This window comes from Oncorhynchus gorbuscha, linkage group LG02 (assembly GCF_021184085.1).
Source record: "Oncorhynchus gorbuscha isolate QuinsamMale2020 ecotype Even-year linkage group LG02, OgorEven_v1.0, whole genome shotgun sequence".
NCBI lineage: Eukaryota > Metazoa > Chordata > Actinopteri > Salmoniformes > Salmonidae > Oncorhynchus > Oncorhynchus gorbuscha.
Window position 1 is genome coordinate 54,484,266 of NC_060174.1, and position 21,105 is coordinate 54,505,370.

Genomic DNA, 21,105 nt, shown 5'->3' on the forward strand with positions numbered 1-21,105 from the left:
TACGTTGACTGTTTCAAATGGGGAAGAGTAGAATCACAGAATCCTGTGTTATTGTACATCCTAAGAAGTGATTAATCTTTGGCACACTGTACTGTTGCCTAATCAGTACTGTTGCCTAATCACCCTAAACCCAACACTTGTGGAGATCTGAGAGATTGGACAGATGTTGGCAATATGGCAAAAAATACACCTAGCCTGTTAGAGGGCAAGGTGGAGCTATCCCCATACTGTTAACATCAAATCCTCTCTGTTCTCCATGTGTCTGGGGGTAGGGGCTGTTTCGGGGCAGGGCCATCGTCTGATCTACTAGCTCACCTTAGCAGGGGAGGAGCCTTTTGTTTCCCATAGGCTGCGCTTGTTGCCCACATCAACAGGTTTCAGGTCCTGCAAGAGAACACAGAGCATAACGTGGGGGAAGAAGCCATAGTGCATTTCATCTGATCAAAAGCATAGATGGAACTACACTGGATGCTAAGAAGTGCATCAATGGGTGGTGAATGATCACGACTAAATTGCTAATCGTGTATTGAGGAACTAAACATGTACATGTTTCCACCAATGGCGCTTTCAAGAAAGTACTTTTGAAAGATGTCAGATGCATATGGCTAACGTGACAAAACTGGATCATACTGTACCTTTCCCACAGATAAAATCAATCAGAAGACAGGACAGAAAAGTACAGAAGGAAGGAAAGTTCCGGAAGAGGAAAACTGCAGAGCTCGTCAAGTAGAAGAGAAGAAAATAAAGAAGTTGTTAAACAACAGTAATTGATAGACAGACATTTTCTCAAAACAATTAGCCTGCCTCAAAAGCTAAATGCAAATGGAAGCGAAACGTTTCATATAACACACAGAAGGAGTGCTTTACAACTTCTCTCCATGAGAGGGAAACCTTGTAGCGTTCATGTAGAAGCAACTTGGCTCTTACAAGTACTTGAGGCCAGAAGGAATGGGACTCAAGATAAAAACCTCATAAATGTCAGGTTCGAACAAAGTGGCTTGCCAATTCAACAGTACTGTTCTGCCTGTCTCTAATAGAACTGGTCAAATTAGCCTGCTAGCAAGCTATAAAGAATAGGATGCACTGGCTGTCACAAATGGCCTCAACATCACACTGGATATGGCATTTACTTTAGATATACATCCAATTTAGGATACCTGTATCCTACACATCGGTTATACACAGAAATGATCTAGTTTAACTCTCTAGTTTTAAACTAAATTAGAAATGAAAACAAATCAACTGCAAAAGTTGTTTTTTATGAAACTGGTCGTCAACTGAAAACATTTGAGAGACTTTACATTTTTTGATTGGTCCTATACAGAAAGTCACATTGTCACCAAGATCTAAAACGTCCCCTCAAGACACTGTTTACACACTTCCATAAACCACACACTCATGTGCCATGGCGTGATGTATGCAAACTTGATGTACGCAAACTTCTCTTATCGTACTCTGTCAGCAGTAAGATAACGTTAAAGTAACTATCCAGTCCAAGCAAGGTGAAATATTACCTCTGACAGTGGCTGATGTGGAGAGGGCAGAACCAGGGAGGTACACTATATATACAAATGTATGTGGACACCCCTTCAAATGAGTGGTTTTGGCTATTTCAGCCACACCTGTTGCTGACAGGTGTATAAAATCGAGCACACAGCCATGCAACCTCCACGGACAAACATTGGTAGTATAATGGACTTATTGCAGTGACTTTCAAAGTGTCACCTGCCTCTGCAAGCAACGTCAGCACAATAACTGTTCGTCGGGAGCTTCATGAAATGGGTTTCCATGGCCGAGCAGCCGCACTCAAGCCTAAGATCACCATTTGCAATGCCAAGTGTCTGCTGGAGTGGTGTAAAGCTTGCCACCATTGGACTCTGGAGCAGTGGAAAAGTGTTTTTTGGAGTGATGAATCACACTTCACCATCTGGCAGTCCGACGGGTGAATCTGGGTTTGGCGGATGCCAGGAGAAATCTACCTTCCCCAATACATAGTAGCAACTGTAAAGTTTGGTGGAGGAATAATGGTCTGGGGATATTTTTCCATGGTTCGGGCTAGGCCCCTTAGTTCCAGTGAAGGGAAATCTTAAAGCTACAGCATACAATGACATTCTAGACAATTCTGTGCTTCCAACTTTGTGGCAACAGTTTGGGGAAGGCCCTTTCCTGTTTCAGCATGACAATGACCCTGTGTGCAAGGCAAGGTCCATACAGAAATGGTTTGTTGAGATCTGTGTGGAAGAACTTGACTGTCCTGCACAGAGCCCTGACCTCAACCCCATCAAACACCTTTGGGATGAATTGGAATGCCGACTACGAGCCTGGCCTAATCGCCCAACATCTGTACTCGACCTCACTAATGCTCTTGTGGCTGAATGGAAGGAAGTCCCCGCAGCAATGTTTCAATATCTAGTGGAAAGTCTTCCCAGAAGAGTGGAGGCTGTTATAGCAGCAGAAAGGGGACCAACTCCGTATTAATACCCATGTTTTTGAATCAGATGTTCAACAAGCAGGTGTCCACATACTTTTGGTCATGTAGTGTATGTTGGCATCCTGCCACCTAACTATCGTACTTCTGTTGTTTGTTTGGTCTTTTTCTCGCCTGAAATTGAAAGAGAGAGATGCTGCTTATGAACAGGTGACTGGAGATAATAGTTTGGTTGAACAGTACAGATACAACCTACGCAGATCTGTCGAGATTCAGCGGGTCAGACACAAGGCGTATGTGGCAGGGGCTCCTAACAATCACGGATTACGAAAAGAAAGCCAGGTGCATCGCGATCACCAACACCACCCACCCTAGCTAAACACCTTTTTCGCATGATTCAAGCATAATGGCCCTGAGCTCCCGAGGAGAGACCCTGATGACATGGGCTACAGGCTCATGGTATTCAATGAGAACGTATGTAAGTCATTCAAACGTGTTAACCCTAGCAAGGCAATGTGCAGACCAGCTGGCTGTTCTCTGACATTTTCAATGTCTCTGTAGCTCAGGTGGCCACTCAAGATACCCACTATCATCCCAGTGCCCAAGAAAGGGAAGGTAACTGAACTGAATGACAACCTCCATCCTCATCAACGCAGCTGCTGTGGAGACGGTCGATAACTTCAAATTCCTTGGCGTACACATCTCAGAGAAGCTGAAATGGTAAAACCACATGGACACCGTGGTGAAGAATGCCCCGACAGCGACTCTTCAACCTCGGGATGCTGAAGAAATTCGGGCCTGTCCCCGAGGGCTCATCGAGAGCGTACTGTCGGGCTGCATCACAGCCTGGTACGGCAACTCCACTGCCGCGGACCGCGAGGTGCTTCAGAGGATGATATGCACAGCCGAATGCACCATTGGGTGCCCATTGCCTGCCCTCTAGGACACCTACAACACCAGGTGTTGCAGGAAGGCCAAGAAGAAGGGACCCCAGATACTATTTGTTTTATTTCACTCAGTCCTGCATGTTGGAATTAGGAGCCAATGGTTTTCAATGTACCCTGCAGTCACACCTCCAACCAGGCAATACGTTCGCAGTGCTCCCAGACCGTTTGTGTAGTGTCTCCACGTCTGACATGATGCGTATATAAATCCTATTTCAGCGTGTTTCCACTAGTGTAGGTCACAAGTTGAAAGACAAATGGATGATCGTATAGACTCACCAGGTCGGCCATTTGGGGTCATTAGACTACAGCTAGCCATATTTAAGTTAAAGTTAAAGAGCTCAATCGTGTGTGTTTGTCCTTACGTCAGCCTTCTCAGCTGCGGCTGCAGCTGCCTTGCCAGTGTCTGCTGGGCTCTTGCCCCAGCCTTTGGTCAGTCCAGCCACACCCACTTTAATATCAGCAGCATCCTGGGAAGAAGATGGAGAAGTATGCCGTCATTCATGACTTACAGTCAGCGATTGTCCTCCTGTCTCCCAATCGCTTCTTATTTTGAAATTTGAGTCATTTAGCAGATGCTCTCATCCAGAGCGCCTTACAGGAGCAATTAGGGTTAAGTGCTCAAGGGCACATCAACAGATGTTTCACCTCGTCAGCTCGGGGATTCAAACGAGCGACATTCCACTTACTGGCCCAACTCTCTTAATCGCTAGGCTACCTGCTGCCCTTCTTCTCCCTCTCTCCCTTTCCCTCTCTCAATCCCCCCCCCACACACTCTCTCTCTCCTTCATCCATGTCTCCCCGTCCCTCTCCTGACTCCCTCTCCTCCCTCACCTTATTCATAGGCTTGGGGCTTTCAGTGGCCACCCCAACGTTCCCTTTCTCCCACATGCTCTTGATGTTGCGGATGCTTGGTGTCTCTGGCAGGTCTGAGACCGGAGACTTAGGAGACCTCACATCCCGGTTGGTCTATGGAGAGGGAAAGGAGACATTTCATTTGTACATTTTGGTCATTTAGCAGATGCGCTTATCCAGAGCGACTTACAGTCAGACATCAAGACAATGCCACTTAAAAATAAATAAATAGAGAAACTAGGAGACAAGTGATTGTGTTTGTATTCCACGTATTTAGTTATTTAACCTTTATTTAACCATAAAAGTCAGATGAGAGCCACTTCTCAATTCACAATGATGACTACAAATGGACAAAAAGGTCCTCAACAAGACACAATCACCTCATTTCTGCCTCATAGCTTTTTATTGAATTTTTGTACTCATTCTGTCATCTTATGACATGATGAGTCGGCCTCACGATGCCCTGGAACACTATGCATTTAGGATGTGTCTATGCCTTACCTGAACTGCAGCAGTGTATAGGTCCAGTCTGTTGCCTATCTTGGAGACAATGGGAGCATGTGATGTCTTACAGCTGTAGGAGCGAGAACACACAAACCGTGAGTACAATGCAGTACACTCTAGACTGAAGGTTTACATGAATACCATAGTAGAAGTAAAAGGCAAGGAATGCTCACCCTTTCTGGGCTCTCTGGTTCAGGAATTCTGCTCTCTCCCCAATCTATAAACACAGAGAATAGACTAACTTAATTACACTTGTAAACACACTGTTGACATGCAACACACAGGTGATGCAATTGTCTGCTGCTCTCTCTCTCTCCCTCTCTTTCACCTCCTCGGTCCCTCTCTTTCCATTTCGTCTTTTCTCCCTTTAGACTAAAATTCGTACCATTCTTGGGCAGTTAGTTCTGTGAGATCTGAACAAAGTGAACCCAATGGTGATGACTCAGTGTTGGGTTGAGGAGTCAGAGACTATATTTTCTGGCTCTGTGAGACTATACTGTCACAGAGCCAGTATAAGCAGGGTCCTGTCAGCTCCTGAGCCCCGGGCCGGGAACCCAGAGCTGCTGTTTATGATAAATGACAAGTCCATAACGAATGTGCGCACAAACACATGCAAGCCTTACACTCAGGCAGGCACACACGTACACACACACACACACACACACACACACACACACACACACACACACACACACACACACACACACACACACACACACACACACACACACACACACACACACACACACACACACACACACACACACACACACACACACACACTGCTAGCTGTGGATGCTCCCAAAATACTTGTCACAATAAATTCCTCTCAGTCCTAGACCTCCTCTAAACACCCATATTTGAGCACAGTTGTGAAACCAGCAGGAAAATCCCTGATCTGCACTTGTCATGGAGAATTTCTGTTTTTATGAAAAGCTGTCTATCATTCAGAGGAAATAGAAACAGGCTTAACAATTAATTAATTACATAGCAGTTCCCCATGTTTGTATGAGAATAATTCTGTGGATCTTTACTGAAGGTGTTGCATTGTATTGCTTTATGGGAAGACATTGCACATCAATATGGACACAATATCTATAGGCGATAGCTTTTGTTAATCGTCAACGGATCTCTCTCAGTTACTGTAATGGTATCATCTGTAGCGGAAGCCTATAGGGCCTCACCTTGCCCTTGGGCGTGACACCCAATGTGAAGGGTTTCTTGTCTCCGTCGCCCGATTCCTCGATCATCTGTTTCTTCTTCTCTGCAGCGTCTTTTCTTCTTTGCTCTATCTCTTCCTTCAACCTCTTCCTCTCCTCCTGTTAGAACCAGAGCAATAGCCCATTTAACCATCATTGTTATCGTTAGGGTTAAGGTTAAACCCGGGATGAAGACATGAAGCTAGGGTTAGGTTTTTTTACTAGGCACAAAATTGAAGAAAACGTTCTGAAATGGGGTGAAAACATGTTTTTTTTAAATAATTTAGCTGTTCAATAAAGCAGGTAGTGATTCAAAAGAGTCAATACAGGTAGTCTGGGTAGCTGTTTGGGTAACTATTTAGCTCTCTTATGGCTTGGTGGTAGAAGCTGTTCAGGGTCCTGTTGGTGCATCGGTACCGCTTGCCATGCGGTAGCAGAGAGAACAGTCTATAACTTGGGAGGTTAGAGCCTTTGAACATTTTTAGGGCCTTCCTCTGATATCGCCTGGTATAGAGGTCCTGGATGATAAGGAGCTTGGCCCCAGTGATGTACTGGGCCGTTCGCACGACCCTGTATAGCGCCTTGCGGTCATATACCAACAAGTTGCCTTTTTGAGGATCTGAGGGCCCATACCAAATCTTTTCAGCCTCCTTAGTGGGAAGAGTCATTGCTGTGCCTTCCTGAATGTGTTGGTGTGTATTGACCATGTTAATTCAATAGTTATGTGGACACTGAGGAATTTGAAGCTCTCAATCCCCTCTACTACTGCCACGTCGATGTGGATGGGGGCGTGCTCAGCCCTCCCGTTTCCTGCAGTCCACAATCAGCTCCTTTGTCTTGCTGATGCTGAGGGAGAGGTTGCTGTCATGGCACCACACTGCCAGGTCACTGATCTTCTCCCTATAGGCTGTCTCATGGTTGTTGGTGATCAGGCCTACCAACGTTGTGTTGTCAGCCAACTTAATGATGGTGTTGGAGTGGTGCGCGACCACGCAGTCATGGATGAACAGGGAGTACAGGAGGGGACTAAGCACGCACCCCTGATGGTCCCCCATGTTGAGGGTCAGCGTGGCAGATGTGTTGTTGCCTACCCTCACCACATCATAGTCGTAGCGGGATTTCTTATAAGTGTCCAGATTAATGTCCCGCTCCTTGAAAGTGGCAACTCTAGTCTTTAGCTCACTGCGGATGTTGCCTGTAATCCATTGCTTCTGGTTGGGATATGTACATACGGTGACTGGTGTGGTGTATGTTATCAGATGAATCCTGGAATATATTCCAGTCTGTGCTAGCGAAATGGTCCTGTAGTTTAGCATCCATTTCATTGGACCACTTCCGTATCGCGCACATGACTAGTACTTCCTGTTTGAGTTTGTACTTGTAAGCAGGAACAGGAGGAGAGAGTTGTTGGCAGATTTGCAAAAGGGAGGGTGAGAGATAACCTCTAATACTATTTTAACCTCTAATACTATTTTTACCCCTTTTTCTCCCCAATTTCGTGGTATCCAATTGGTAGTTACAGTCTTGTCTCATCGCTGCAACTCCCGTACGGACTCGGGAGAGGCGAAGGTCGAGAGCCTTGTGTCCTCCAAAACACAACCCAACCAAGCTTGACACAACTCGGAAGCCAGCCGCACCAATGTGTCGGAGAAAACATCGTACGCCTGGCGACCGTGTCAGCGTGCACTGCACCCGGCCCGCCGCAGGAGTTGCTAGTGCACGATAGGACATCCCTGCCGGCCAAATTTCCCCCTAACCCAGAAGACGCTGGGCCAATTGTGCGCTGCCCCATGGGTCTCCCGGTCGCAACAGAGCCTGGACTCGAACCCAGAATCTCTAGTGCCTTAGACCACTGCACCACTCGGGAAGTCCTCTAATACTTTTCTGTGTGTCGAGTAAAGGTGATCTATAATTTTGTCGCCTCTACTTGCACAGGTGACATGCTGATAAAAATGAGGTAAAAGGGATTTCAGTTTCACTGCTTTAAAAACACCGGCCACAGGAATCGTTGCCTCTGGGTGTGCATTTGCTTGTTTGCTTATGGCCCTATACAGCTTGTTGAGTGTGGTCTTAGTGGCAGCATCGGTTTGTGGTGGTAAATAGACAGCTATGAAAAATGTAGATAAAAACTCTTAGTAAACAGTGTAGTCTCATTGCACACCAGCTGTTGTTAACAAAGAGACACACACCTCCCCCCTCATCTTCCTCAAGGCTGCTGACAGGTCTTGACGATGCATTGATGCAAGATGTATATTATCCATGTCTTTGTTCAGCCACGTCTCCAAGAATCACAGAATAGTACAGTTCTCCAGGTCCCGTTGAATAGATAGACTCAAATGGAGCTGGTACAGTTTGTTCTCTAGTGACTGTACGTTCTCAAACAGAATGGAGGGTAAAGGCAGTTTATTTGGTCGCCAACGTAGTCTCGTAAGGATGCCCGGCTCGTCTGCCACTTTTCCGCCGTCGCTTCCTCTTTCGAGTCCCGGGGAATTAGGGCTTGATCTAGTGAACAGAGCATCCAGAACTGTAGACGAGTTGAGGTATGAACTGTCATCCCAAATCGAGATTAGTGATAGCTGTTCTGATCTCCAGAAGCTATTTTCGGGGACATTATGTACAAAATAAGTTAAGATCAGCGTTAAAAACCTCCACAACATAGCGGAATTGGTCAGGAGCCCGTACAACGGCTGCTATCCACTGCAGGGACATTCCACATCTGTCTGTTTGTCCGTCCCCAGTTCCCACCTGTCTGTCTGTCTCTACATCCCCACCCACCTGCTCCTTGGCCTTCTTTTCAGCCAGCTCTGCCTTCTTCTGCTTCTCTTCCTCCTCAATGACCTTCTTCCTCCCCTCCCTCTTCTTCTTCAGCTCCTCCAGCTCGGCCTCAGACTCGTGCTGTTTCTGCTTCATCTTCTCAAACTCCTCGCTGTCCGCCTCGTCACGACGCCGCTTCAGCTCCTCCAGCTTACGCTCCGCCTCCAGGCGCTCCTGGTCCTCGGCGGAGCGCGCCACTCCGCCGTTCTGCTGCTTGGAGAGGGAGGACTCCTTCTGTTCAATAGAGGGCACAGATAGATAGGGGTCTATCATGAATCCATTGGTCTATCATTGGAATGAGATTACAATACCCCATCCAACATGCTTTATCTATTTCTATCAATTCACCAATGGAAACCAATTGATGAGTGACGGACCAGTGGATGAGCAACAGACCAGTGGATGAGTTCTACACCAATAAAAAGCATAGATGTAGAGAATAGGTAATGAATGCAACAAACGGTGGTAGTATAACAAGGCAACTGTTTTGTCGGGTGGACAGAAAATGATGCTCACTTCGTCTTTCCTCACTGATCTTAACTTCGGTTTCTCCAACTCCACCTTCGTAGCCTCCTGCATCAAAGTCCAACGACGTAGAAACAAAGACAAAGTTAGAGAAAATAAACAAATGGTGTCCAGCATAATATGGACATTTTTTTACAATCTATGATTTAGATCATCACCGACATAATATTTCTATTTGAGTCGACATTTCCACTTGATCTTACCCGCTTTTTGGACTTTTCCTCCTTGGTGGGCAGGAACACAGGGAAACATAACAAGGGAAGTCAGATAACTGTGGCATCTATCTACATATGTGAACTGTAGAAGCCAGGCAAATTGCCATACAATGGTGTCCCACTGCAGCCTGCAAGGTGAGAGCAATGCAGATGTACGTTGATGCTGACCACAGACACACACACACACTGTGACAACACTGTGACATAACTTAGCCTGGTTGCTGATCTGTTCGTGCCAACTTCTATGGCTCAGTTTGGCATGACAATGATCATAGGAATTGGCAGGACAGAACAAACAGATCTGGGACCAGACTAGGACACAACTGCCCAAGTTCTCAATGATGCAAAGCAACACATCGTGACCACTCTGAGATCTGTGACCACACCTTAAAGCATGGGAGAATGTGGATATGGAAGGGGCCCAAACAGCGAAGATGTAAAACGCAGCAAAAACCTGGATAACCCAAATATATCCTCAACAATGTGTCATTTAAAATATCTTGAATATAACTGTATTATTGAGCGTACTGTATTATGATACAGTAGATATGAGGAACATTGGAGTTATCCAGGATGTGAATGGAGGCAATCACCCTAAAAGTCACACTGATACCTCAACTTGATTTTTTCCCTCTGCTTGCTTTGATTGTTTAGCTTTCTCTTCAGCTTCTTTCTTGAGTTTTTCAGCTTTCTCTTCAGCTTCTTTCTTGAGTTTTGCAGCTTTCTCTTCAGCTTCTTTCTTGAGTTTTGCAGCTTTTTCTTCTTCTTCTCCTTTCTTGATTTTTGCAGCTTTTTCTTCGTTGAGTTTTGCAGCTTTTTCTTTTTCTTCAGCCTCTCTCTTCAGGTTTACAGCCTTTTCTTTTTCTTCAGCCTCTTTCTTGAGTTGTGCATTTTTTTCTTCTTCTTTCTTCAATTTTGCAGCTTTTTCCTCTTCTTTTTTAAGTTTTGCAGCTTTCTCTTCCTCTTCTTTTTTAAGTTTTGCAGCTTTCTCTTCCTCTTCTTTTTTAAGTTTTGCAGCTTTCTCTTCAGCTTCTTTCCTTTCTTTTTCAACCTTTTCCTCAGCCTCTTTCTTGAGTTTTGCTGCAGCCTCTTTTTCTTCCAACTCTTTTTTCTGTTTTTCTTCCTCTTCTTTCTTAGAGATCTCATCAACAGATTTATCCTCTACTGCCATCTTGGGCATAATTGATATTTCAAACCCGCACTCTTGTAGTGGTGCAGCGGGTACAACAAATTCAATACATTTCTCTTGTACTATTTGTGTTTCTTCAATGTCTTCCTATGAGATAAAGTACATTTTGTGTCAATATAACTTCCTGTAAATAACAAAACCTCCCATCCAACATTTATGCCCTTTAACGTTACTCTAGGAAGCCATACTTTACCTCTTTCTTCTCTTCCTCCACCTCCTCAGCTCTCTCAGGCTCTGTGACGGGTTCAGTCTCTTCCTCCTTTGGCGTCGCCTCCTCTTCTTTCACCTCCTTCTCCTCCTCTCTACTCCAGGAGTTGGTGGTTACTTCCTCCTGGGCTGGTTTCTCCTCCTTCTCCTCCTCTGTGCCTCGGTGGCGCCCGCTAGGGAAGGGCTCCTCCTGGCTGTTCTCATTACCATCGGTGATGGTAGGGTCGAACTCCTTCTGTCTATCTAGTGCCTCTTTCAACCTCTTCTGTCTGCGTTCCTCCCGCTTGGCCAGGCGGTCCAGGAGTACCACGTCATCCCCATCACCTGCTGAGGAGCTCACCTCTGCACCGGTGGAGGAGGACTCTGTCTCTGTCACACTGTGGAGTGGAGGGGAAAACAGAATGAATTAGTTGTAGACAAGCTATTGGTTAACACTGGAACTTATATTATTGTTACCAGATGGGTTCTTTATACAGATCAGGGTCTTGTTCAGTAGGGAGAATGGGGTGGTTCTACCTAAAATTTGTGGAAGACATTTTGGTTTTCAAGGATTTGTTCATGTTCTGCGTGTCCTGTGTTCTCTACCTGTGAGTGTTGTTGACCTCTGTTGTCACGGTGCTGCTGCTAGACTCCTCCATCTCCGCCTTTTTCATTCGTTCCTCACGAGCGTTTCTCCTACGCTCGCGAGCCGCCTCCTCATCATCATCAGTTGTGCTGAAGCCCCTGAAACAAGCCAAGTACACATAAATGGGAGATGTTAGCCTTTTGCGTACAATTATTACTGCCATACAAATGACTGATATTATCCCAATGCCTATTGCATATCATTAGGATTCCCATACATACCAAACCATCACTACAATTATTTTCACCTATAGTGGCTCACATAACAATTGTAAGAAATCAATTTTTTGTTTCATCAAGCGTTTTACAGAGGGACATTTATAAGCTTCCGGACATTTATTTCCACCCTGGGGAGTTGCTTACATTGTGTCCCAAATGGCACCCTATTCCCTATTGAGTGCACTACTTTTGACCAGGGCCTATATGTCATGTTTTGTCATTGGTTATCATGTCTTGTCTCTGTGCTTCCCTTCTATTCGTTTCCCTCTGCTGGTCTTATTAGGTTCTTTCCCTCTTTTTATCCCTCTCTCCCCCTCCCTCTCTCCCTCTCTCGCTCTCTCTCTCTATCGTTCCGTTCCTGCTCCCAGCTGTTCCTCATTCTCCTAACTACCTCATTTACTCTTTTCACACCTGTCCCCTATTTTGCCCTCTGATTAGAGTCCCTATTTCTCCCTCTGTTTTCCGCTTCTGTCCTTGTCGGATCCTTGCTTGATGTTCGCTGTTCTGTGTCCTTGTTCCGCCCTGTCGTGTTTTGCCTTCTTCAGATGCTGCGTGTGAGCAGGTGTCAATGTCTGCTACGGCCGGTGCCTTCCCGAAGCGACCTGCAGTCTGTGGTCGCGTCTCCAGTCATTCCTCTCTACTGACGAGTGGATTTCAGTTTTTCTGTTTTTGCATTAGGATTATCGCTTTTGTTTAAGACGTGAATAAAGACTCTGTTTCCGTTAAGTCGCTTTTTGGTCCTCATTCACCTGCATAACACTATAGGGCTCTGGTCAAAAGTAGTGCAATTAGTAGGGAATAGGATGCCATTTGGGATGCAATCTTGGTCTTTAACCAAACATGGAGATGGGGAAGCAGAGAGAAGTGATGTACTGGACTTGGTCTCTGTTACAGTTATCTACATGGGAGGTGAATGTAAATTGTGTGTATATAGGCAGGTACAAACATACAGTATGTTGGGCTGAGAAGAGCCTCATTCCATCTCCATTCTTTATACAACACTAAATCTGCCATGTAGTCATGGCCTAATCCTTATGTCCCAAAGTGTGATTATATACAGTACATACACGTATTTAAGACACCTTACTGTAGATACAGCCACAGCTTTTAAAAGAGCTGTCTTAAACAGATTCATTTGTAGATGGGTTTACACTACAGACAAAGAACATGCTAAATGGAGCTACACACAGGTTCAGACTAACAGGAAAACGCTAAAGTTCAGACTGCTCATCCGTCTAACCAACAATCTCATACTGCTTTGAGAGAGATGATCCAGCCATAGACCTTACACTGCACAGTAGTGCCGACGGTCTCACAAACTATTCAAAGATGAATTATCAGGTCTCGTCAGTCAAACACGTGACCCTGTACTGATCCACCATGTTGTCTCCCAGTGATCTGACCTCCAGAGGAATTACAGAAAAACGGCGGATGGATGGATGGATGCATAGTGTCGTGGTGGAGGAAGGTCAGACTGATAACACACACAGGTATGTATGTGTTGTGAATCAACACGTCACCGAGATGAAAGAGAGAGAGAGAATAGGGAGAGCCCCAGAGGGAGCACAATGCTCATCAACTGGACTCCCAGCCAAGATAAAGAGAAACCAAAATCCATATCACGATAACTTGACTGAATTATCTCGATAACGACCAATTGAATGACACATTAATGTGGAGCACATTTAATTTATTTTAATTTTATTAACCTTACAACTACAAAATGTTGTAGCTATCAAGTGGTTCATTAACAATCACCCATATTAGCATACTTGTTTCATTTCAAACTTCACATTTCTATGGTAGGGGTAGATTATTTATCGCAACAAACCATATCAAGAAAATATCCACGATAACTGGTTGGTTTATTCGGAGATGATAACTTTTGGTTTATCGTCTCAGCTCTGGAAAGTGGGATACGGAGATAGGAGGGTGCGAGAAATGGAGAAATCAAACAATCTAATCTTCTTATTATCGCCTTGCCTTCTCTCTTTCCTTATTCATCTCATGTGTGTGTGTGAGAGGATCCGTGGCTGCAGAGCATGCCATGCCGTCTCTTGCCTTGTTTATGAGGTGAGCAGAGAGCTTGAAATGTCCCGTTGATAGAGAATGGGTATTATCCCCCCCCACACACACACACACATACAGTACATTCGGAAAGTACTCAGACCCTTTGACTTTTTCCACCTTTTGTTACGTTACAGCCTTATTCTAAAATGTATTAAATAGTTTTTTCCTCCCTCACCAACCTACACACAATACCCCATTATTACAAAGTAAAAAACGTTTTTAGAAAAAAATAATACTTTTTTTAACGGAAATATCACATTTACATAAGTATTCAGACCCTTTACTCAGTACTTTGTTGAAGCACCTTTGGCAGCGATTACAGACTTGTGTCTTCTTGGGTATGACACTACAAGCTTGAGACACCTGTATTTTGGGAGTTTCTCCCATTCTTCTCTGCAGATCCTCTCAAGCTCTGTCAGGTTGGATGGGGAGTGTCGCTGCATAGATATTTTCAGGTCTCTCTAGAGATGTTCGGCTATGAAAAGCCAACTGACATTTACTCCTGAGGTGCTGACCTGTTGCACCCTCTACAACCACTGTGATTATTGTTATTATTTGACCCTGCTGGTCATCTCTGAACATTTGAACATCTTGGCCATGTACTGTTATAATCTCAAAAAAGGCACAGCCAGAAGAGCACTGGCCACCCCTCAGAGCCTGGTTCCTCTCTAGGTTTCTTCCTAGGTTCCTGCCTTTGTAGGGAGTTTTTCAGAGCCACCGTGCTTCTACATCTGCATTGCTTGCTGTTTTAAGCTGGGTTTCTGTATAGAACTGTGACATCGGCTGATGTAAAAAGGGTTTTAAAAATACATTTGATTGAGGTTCGATTGGGTTCAAGTCCAGGGTCTGGCTGGGACACTCAAGGACATTCAGAGACTTGTCTCGAAGCCACTCCTGTGTTGTCTTGGCTGTGTGCTTAAGGTCATTGTCCTGTTGGAAGGTGAACCTTCGCCCCAGTCTGAGGTCCTTAGTGCTTTGGAGCAGTTTCATCAAGGCTCTCTCTGTACATTGCTCCATTCATCTTTCCCTCAATCCTGACTGGTTGCTTTGACATGTACTGTCAACTGTGGGACCATATACGCGCCCGGCCCGCCACAGTGCACGCGCCCGGCCCGCCACAGTGCACGCGCCCGGCCCGCCACAGAAGTCACTAGTGCGGAATGAGACAAGGACATCCCTACCAGCCAAACCCTCCCTAACCCGGACGACACTAGGCCAATTGTGCGTCGCCCCACGGACCTCCCGGTCGCGGCCGGCAGCGACAGAGCCTGGGCGCGAACCCAGAGTCTCTGGTGGCAGAGCTAGCACTGCAATGCAGTGCCCTAGACCACTGTTATTTTGTTATTTTGAAGTGGAAATGGCTGAGCCGTTGTTGCTCCTAGACTCGAAAAATTGTCTTTCCTCACTACCGAGTTCCAAACTTCCTCTGGAAGCAACTTCAGCACAACAACTGTTCATCAGGAGCTTCATGAAATGGGTGACCATGGCCGAGCAGCCGCACACAAGCCTAAAATCACTATGTGCAATGCCAAGCGTCAGCTGGAGTGATGTAAAGCTCGCCGCCATTGGCCTCTGGAGCAGTGGAAACGCGTTCTCTGGAGTGATGAAGCACGCTTCACTATCTGGCAGTCCGACGGAAGCATCCGAGTTTGACGGATGCCAGGAGAATGCTACCTGCCCCAATGCATAGTGCCAACTATACATTTTGGTGGAGGATGAATAATGGTCTGGGGCTGTTTTTCATGGTTCGGGCCCCTTAGTTCCAGTGAAGGGACATTTTAACGCTTGAGCATACAATGACATTCTAGACAATTCTGTGCTTCCAACTTTGTGGCAAAAGTTTAGGGATGGTCCTTTTCTTCTTTCAGCATGACAATGACCCCATGCACAAAGCGAGGTCCATACAGAAATGGTTTGTCAAGATCATTGTGAAAGAACTTGACTGACCTGCACAGAGCCCTTACCTCAACCCCATCAAACACTTTTGGGATGAATTGGAACGCTGACTGTGAGCCAGGCCTAATCACCCAACATCCGTACTCGACCTCACTAATGCTCTTGTGGCTGAATGGAAGGAAGTCCCCGCAGCAATGTTTCAATATCTAGTGGAAAGTCTTCCCAGAAGAGTGGAGGCTGTTATAGCAGCAAAGAGGGGACCAATTGAAAAAATAATAAAAAATTGGCTTTATTTAACCAGGTAGGCCAGTTGAGAACAAGATCTCATTTACAACTACGACCTGGCCAAGATAAAGCAAAGCAGTTACAAACGTACAGTCAATAACACAATAGAAAAATCTATGTACAGTGTGTGCAAATGTAAGGAGGTAGGCAATAAATAGGCCATAGAGGTGAAATAGTTAAAATGTAGCATTAACACTGGAGTTATAGATGTGCAAATAGATATTGGGGGTGCAAAAGAGCAGGAGGGTAAGTAATAATATGGGGATGAGGTAGTTGGGTATGCTATTTACAGATGGAATGTGTACAGGTACAGTGATCGGTAAGCTGCTTTGACAGCTGATGCTTAAATTTAGAGAGGGTAATTCGTTCCAGTCATTGGCAGCAGAAAACTGGAAGGAAAGGCGGCCAAAGGAAGTGTTGGCTTTGGGGATGACCAGTGAAATATACCTGCTGGAGCGTCTGCTACGTGTGGGTGTTGCTATGGTGACCTGAGTGAGCTGAGATAAGGTGGGGCTTTACCTAGCAAAGACTTAGATGACCTGGAGCCAGTGGGTTAGGCGACAAATATGTAGTGAGGGCCTGCCAACGAGAGCATACAGGTCGCAGTGGTGGGTAGTATACGGGGCTTTGGTAACAAAAAGTATGGCACTGTGATAGACTACATCCAGTTTGCTGAATAGAGTGTTGGAGGCTAAGGATGGGTAGGATAGTCAGTTTTACGAGGGTATGTTTGGCAGCGTGAGTGAAACTAGACATTAATGCCCACAATTTTGGCATGAGATGTTTGACGAGCAGGTGTCCACATACTTTTGGTCATGTTGTGTGTATACACACACACTCAATAATTTACAGATGCTGGGGAGGGGAGGAAGTGCGCGGGTTTTCCGAATGACAAAGGTTGCTCTGAGGTCTGAACCATCAGTATTTCTCTTCAAGAATACCATCATACTGTACATACTCATGTTGATATGTTACAGATTATAACAATTGGGGAGGGGGGGATGGGGGGGGGGAGAGACTCAAGTTGTCAGCTCTGAAATAAAAACAGCAGTCAAAACATCCTAGCGTCTACAACGTGTCCTCGGGCCCAGGCCGTGCTGCAGCGAGGCCCCGTGTGTGTGAGGCTGCACAGGAAATGCAGGGCAGGAGCCGGACTGTGAGAAAACTGCAGGCCCGCCCTTCAGACCACAGTCAGAGCAGGGGCTGATGGGACTTCAGATAATATTGTAGATACCATACATGCAATGGGCTGTAGTTTCATCCATGAGCAAACAAACAATGCACCGATCGTTGTCTCCTTCATTAAACAGAGAGTGACATACATACAGTGACTTCTCACAGCCTCCTGTACCCAACAATACAGATGCTGTCATTTACAGCCTATTCCATTCGACTGTTGACGGAGATGTGACACTTTTAGATTGATACTCACGCTCCAATTGGGAATACTTGGTCTCTTCTGGACATGTTTTAAACCAAGTCTACAGTATAAAGACAGACTGAAATGTGACAAATCTGTTCTTTATTCTGCAGTGAGGCTGGGATTTTGAAGACATCAATTTCAATGAACTTTTCCTTTTGATCAGTCCAGCACACGCGCAGCACTACAGACGTAGTCTCTCTCTCTCTCTCTCTCTCTCTCTCTCTCTCTCTCTCTCTCTCTCTCTCTCTCTCTCTCTCTCTCTCTCTCTCTCTCTCTCTCTCTCTCTCTCTCTCTCTCTCTCTCTCTCTCTCTCTCTCTCTCTCTCTCTCTCTCTCTCTCTCTCTCTCTCTCTCTCTCTCTCTCTCTCTCTCTCTCTCACACACCCACACGCTGGCGGTGCTTCCTGCTGAGCAATAGAACCATTCCTCTTCGCTGGACGAAAGCTTCTAGATCCAAACTGACATTTAGGCGTGGTCACAGTGGCAGCTTAGATGATGCATTGCAGTAATCCGTGACTTTGTCTGCGAACGATTGTACTCACCCTTAAATTCCACAGACACGCACGCACACACACACACGCACACACACAGACGGAGGTCTGAACTCTCCAAACAGCCCAGCCAATCTGTTCACTAATGAATGAGCAAAGCAATCGAGCTCATTAAGCAGTCATCACTTCAGCCTGCCGCTCCATCCAAGTCTTCTGTCTGTTCCTGTCTACTGCACAGGGCTTGCTGGGCCAACACATGGATATGCTCAGACAAAGACAGAAACCATTACAGTACATATACTGTGCTTTCACACATACACTCACGCACATGCTTGGATATATTTTTAGAAAAAAAATGGTTCCAGAAAGGATTCTTTGGCTGTCTCCATAGGAGAACCCTTTTTGTTCCAGATATAATTATGTTGGGTTCCACGTAGAGTCCTCTGTGTAAACGGTTCTACATGGAACTCAAATGGGTTCTACCTGGAACCAAAAGGGGTTCTTCAAAGGGTTCTCCTATGGGGACCGCCGAAGAACCCTTTTTAGGTTCTAGATTGTACACTCTTCGAAAGAAAAAAAGGTGCTAACACATGCACACACACACACACTCAAATTGTACAAGCACAACTGGTCATTATCTGTCTTACAAGCCCATATATGGCTGCGGGACTATGGGAGGTTCAGGAGGAAGGGAAAGTGCCTCATGACTCTGCACAATGTAAACACTGCATACCAAGGAATCGCCGGTTTCATTCAAACAAACCTCGAATGCTGTTCATTTATTCTCCATAAAACATCATTATAGCAAACGGATATATTCCACAGTAACGGAATACGTAAGGTTTAATCATAAGCAGAATCGATTGATTGCCTGCCAATGGCGACACAGAACAAGATGGACATCTAGGCAAGCCTGCATCTGTTCAAGTTAGAATGACTTAGAAGCTGATGTAGAGTGATGGTTGCCCATACAAAACAAACAACAGTACCTTATAGTACCTTACAGTACCTTATAGCAAGCAAGAAGAGATGAGCAACCCTAAAATCTGAAGAAATGGAAGCCTCTAGGAGCCCAAAAAAAATCCGCTGCCAAAATAGAACATTTATAGAGTTTGTTTGTTTGTGTGCAGTAAGTCAGTCAGTCAAACAGTCAGGTTTCGAATAGAATTGGACACCACTGAAACTAACAAATCAGATTGATGTCGGGGGATAGGAGACGGGCCCAAAGCTGTCTGGAATGACTTCTCCTGTTATCCTGTGTGTGCATACAAGTGTACCTGCATGACAATAGATACAATAAATGCTGAATGAGATGTACCAGTAAAAATGCCCAGTGAGAAGGATGAATTTGGCAAAGAGATCAGAGAACTCTTACTGGGTTCAGATGAGGCAATGGGCTTAACTGGAGGAGAGCACACATTTGGGTTTAAAGCTCATCCACCATATTAGATCAAATCACATTTTATTTGTCAAATACTTTGTAAACAACAGGTGTAGACCATCAGTGAAATGTGTGTGTGTGTTTGTGTGCGTGTGTGTAAATGCGTGTGTGTATGTGTGTGTGCGCGTGTGTGTGTAAATGCATGTTTGTATGTGCGTGCTAGACAGACAGGTCACTCACTTCTCTGCGTCTAGACGCATTTGCTCACGCCTCTGCCTCCTCAATTCCATGCGCTGGTCAAAGTCGTCATCCATGGTGGCCTGGGAGAGTTTCTTCTGTGTTCAGACTGAAAGAAACCAACACAGACTGGTAAAGTTTAACATCATTACAAATTTACACAACTTCTATGCCGTAAGACTCTGTACAGAGGTCAGTATGCTGAAATGAGGACGTGCAAAAAGGTTTTCATTGATGCCGTGAGGGAAAATGCCAAATCTAGCCTCAACACGTTCAATGTTTAACTCCAAATGACATAACCTTTGACCTTACATCAGAAGAACCCTGACAGTGACATCATTGGTGATTAAGTGCCTGTAACTCATTCACATGAAGTAGCATGACACCGTAAAGACCTGCACAAACATTTGGGTGCTTAAAACTGCTGTGGTATAACCAACCCCTGCTTTTCTTACATCAGAGCTCTTAGTTGTCACACCTAAAGCCGCAAGAAATAAATCAAATAAATAATATGAATAAATAGAAATATGATGAAACATCATAATCATTATCATCATCATCATCATCATCATTCCAATCACAATTCTCTGGGACTAACTAGGCTAACTGGGATGGGAACTCTATCAAACAAAACAGGCACAAAGTAAAGACAAAACACAAGATAAGCTCCCCAGTCAACACAGAAACACACTAACATTCACTGGACATGACTCGAAGTAGGACCACCCAAGAAACATTCAACACTCAGCATTATGACATTCCCTGGCTCTCTATGGGCTACTGAATAGTAGGGGGAAAAAATCCCATAGCTATACAATACCTTAGCTGTAGTGAGTAGCGGACGCTTAGGTTTAGTCCATGGGCAGCACTCCCTCCTCTCTCAGTATATCAACTCCACAGTCTGGTTTATATCTCAGCTCTCTCTGCTACAGCACAAAGAATTCCTGCTTGCTCTTTCAGCAACTATAACTACCAGAAAAGGCAAAGCCTGTCTCTTCCCTCTCTCTCTCTTGCTCAGACTCCCTCCCTCCTTACTCTCTTGCTCAGCCTCCCTCCCTCCTTACTCTCTTGCTTGCTCCCTCCCCTCCCCTCTCTCTCTCTGTCTTGCGCAGACAATCTTACTCAAACTATTTTCTCTTGTTTTGCCTTCTCCTTCTATTCACACGCTCCTGATGTCTCTTCCCCTCTAGCTCTCTGTCTATCCCCCTGGTTTTTCTCTTTTTTGTTTCCATCTCTGCCTCTCTCTCAACCCCTTTCCCTCTACCTTTCTCTCTCGCTCCTTCGCTCACCATTCTCTACCTCCCTCCTACAGTATCTACATTTTCTTTTTAGCCTGCTTGTGTTTACAGAGCTGTCACTGGTTAGCTAAACTCAGCAGCGCTGGTTGGAATAGGGTGTTAAAGGCAGGCAGGCAGGCAGCAGGCAAGCAGGCAGCCAAGCAGGCAGGCAAGCAGGCAGGCAGTCTCCTAGAGGCCTTCACTTCCTCTGTGTGGCCAAAACTACCCGGCAACTGATTTTCCAGCCCACAGAGTGGACCAGGGTCGGGGCAGAGACAGGAAAGACACAAACATGCCAAGAAGATACAGTACGGCCCCAGGAC

The 21,105-nt window shown here is 45.4% G+C and overlaps 1 protein-coding gene across 6 annotated transcripts in view; it reads right to left on the reverse strand.

The window, feature by feature from the left end:
• The window catches only part of LOC124004433 (non-muscle caldesmon-like), a 62,730-nt gene that overhangs the window by 5,482 nt on the left and 36,143 nt on the right, over positions 1 to 21,105 (reverse strand). For 2 of the 6 annotated variants that reach the window (XM_046313249.1, XM_046313245.1), the window contains exons 2-14: positions 19,509 to 19,614; positions 11,466 to 11,603; positions 10,867 to 11,257; positions 10,098 to 10,760; positions 9,473 to 9,493; positions 9,261 to 9,317; positions 8,706 to 8,978; positions 5,916 to 6,050; positions 4,905 to 4,948; positions 4,729 to 4,801; positions 4,207 to 4,341; positions 3,738 to 3,842; positions 316 to 384 (exon numbers count right to left, since the gene is read on the reverse strand). In XM_046313249.1, the coding sequence (XP_046169205.1) occupies positions 316 to 384; positions 3,738 to 3,842; positions 4,207 to 4,341; positions 4,729 to 4,801; positions 4,905 to 4,948; positions 5,916 to 6,050; positions 8,706 to 8,978; positions 9,261 to 9,317; positions 9,473 to 9,493; positions 10,098 to 10,760; positions 10,867 to 11,257; positions 11,466 to 11,603; positions 19,509 to 19,582 (2,178 nt within the window). In that variant the 5' untranslated portion in view covers positions 19,583 to 19,614. Of the gene's footprint in view, positions 1 to 315; positions 385 to 3,737; positions 3,843 to 4,206; positions 4,342 to 4,728; positions 4,802 to 4,904; positions 4,949 to 5,915; positions 6,051 to 8,705; positions 8,979 to 9,260; positions 9,318 to 9,472; positions 9,494 to 10,097; positions 10,761 to 10,866; positions 11,258 to 11,465; positions 11,604 to 19,508; positions 19,615 to 19,945; positions 19,984 to 20,325; positions 20,526 to 21,105 lie in introns of those variants that run through there. The other 4 variants (XM_046313247.1, XM_046313248.1, XM_046313246.1 and 1 more) reach the window with 4 other exon arrangements.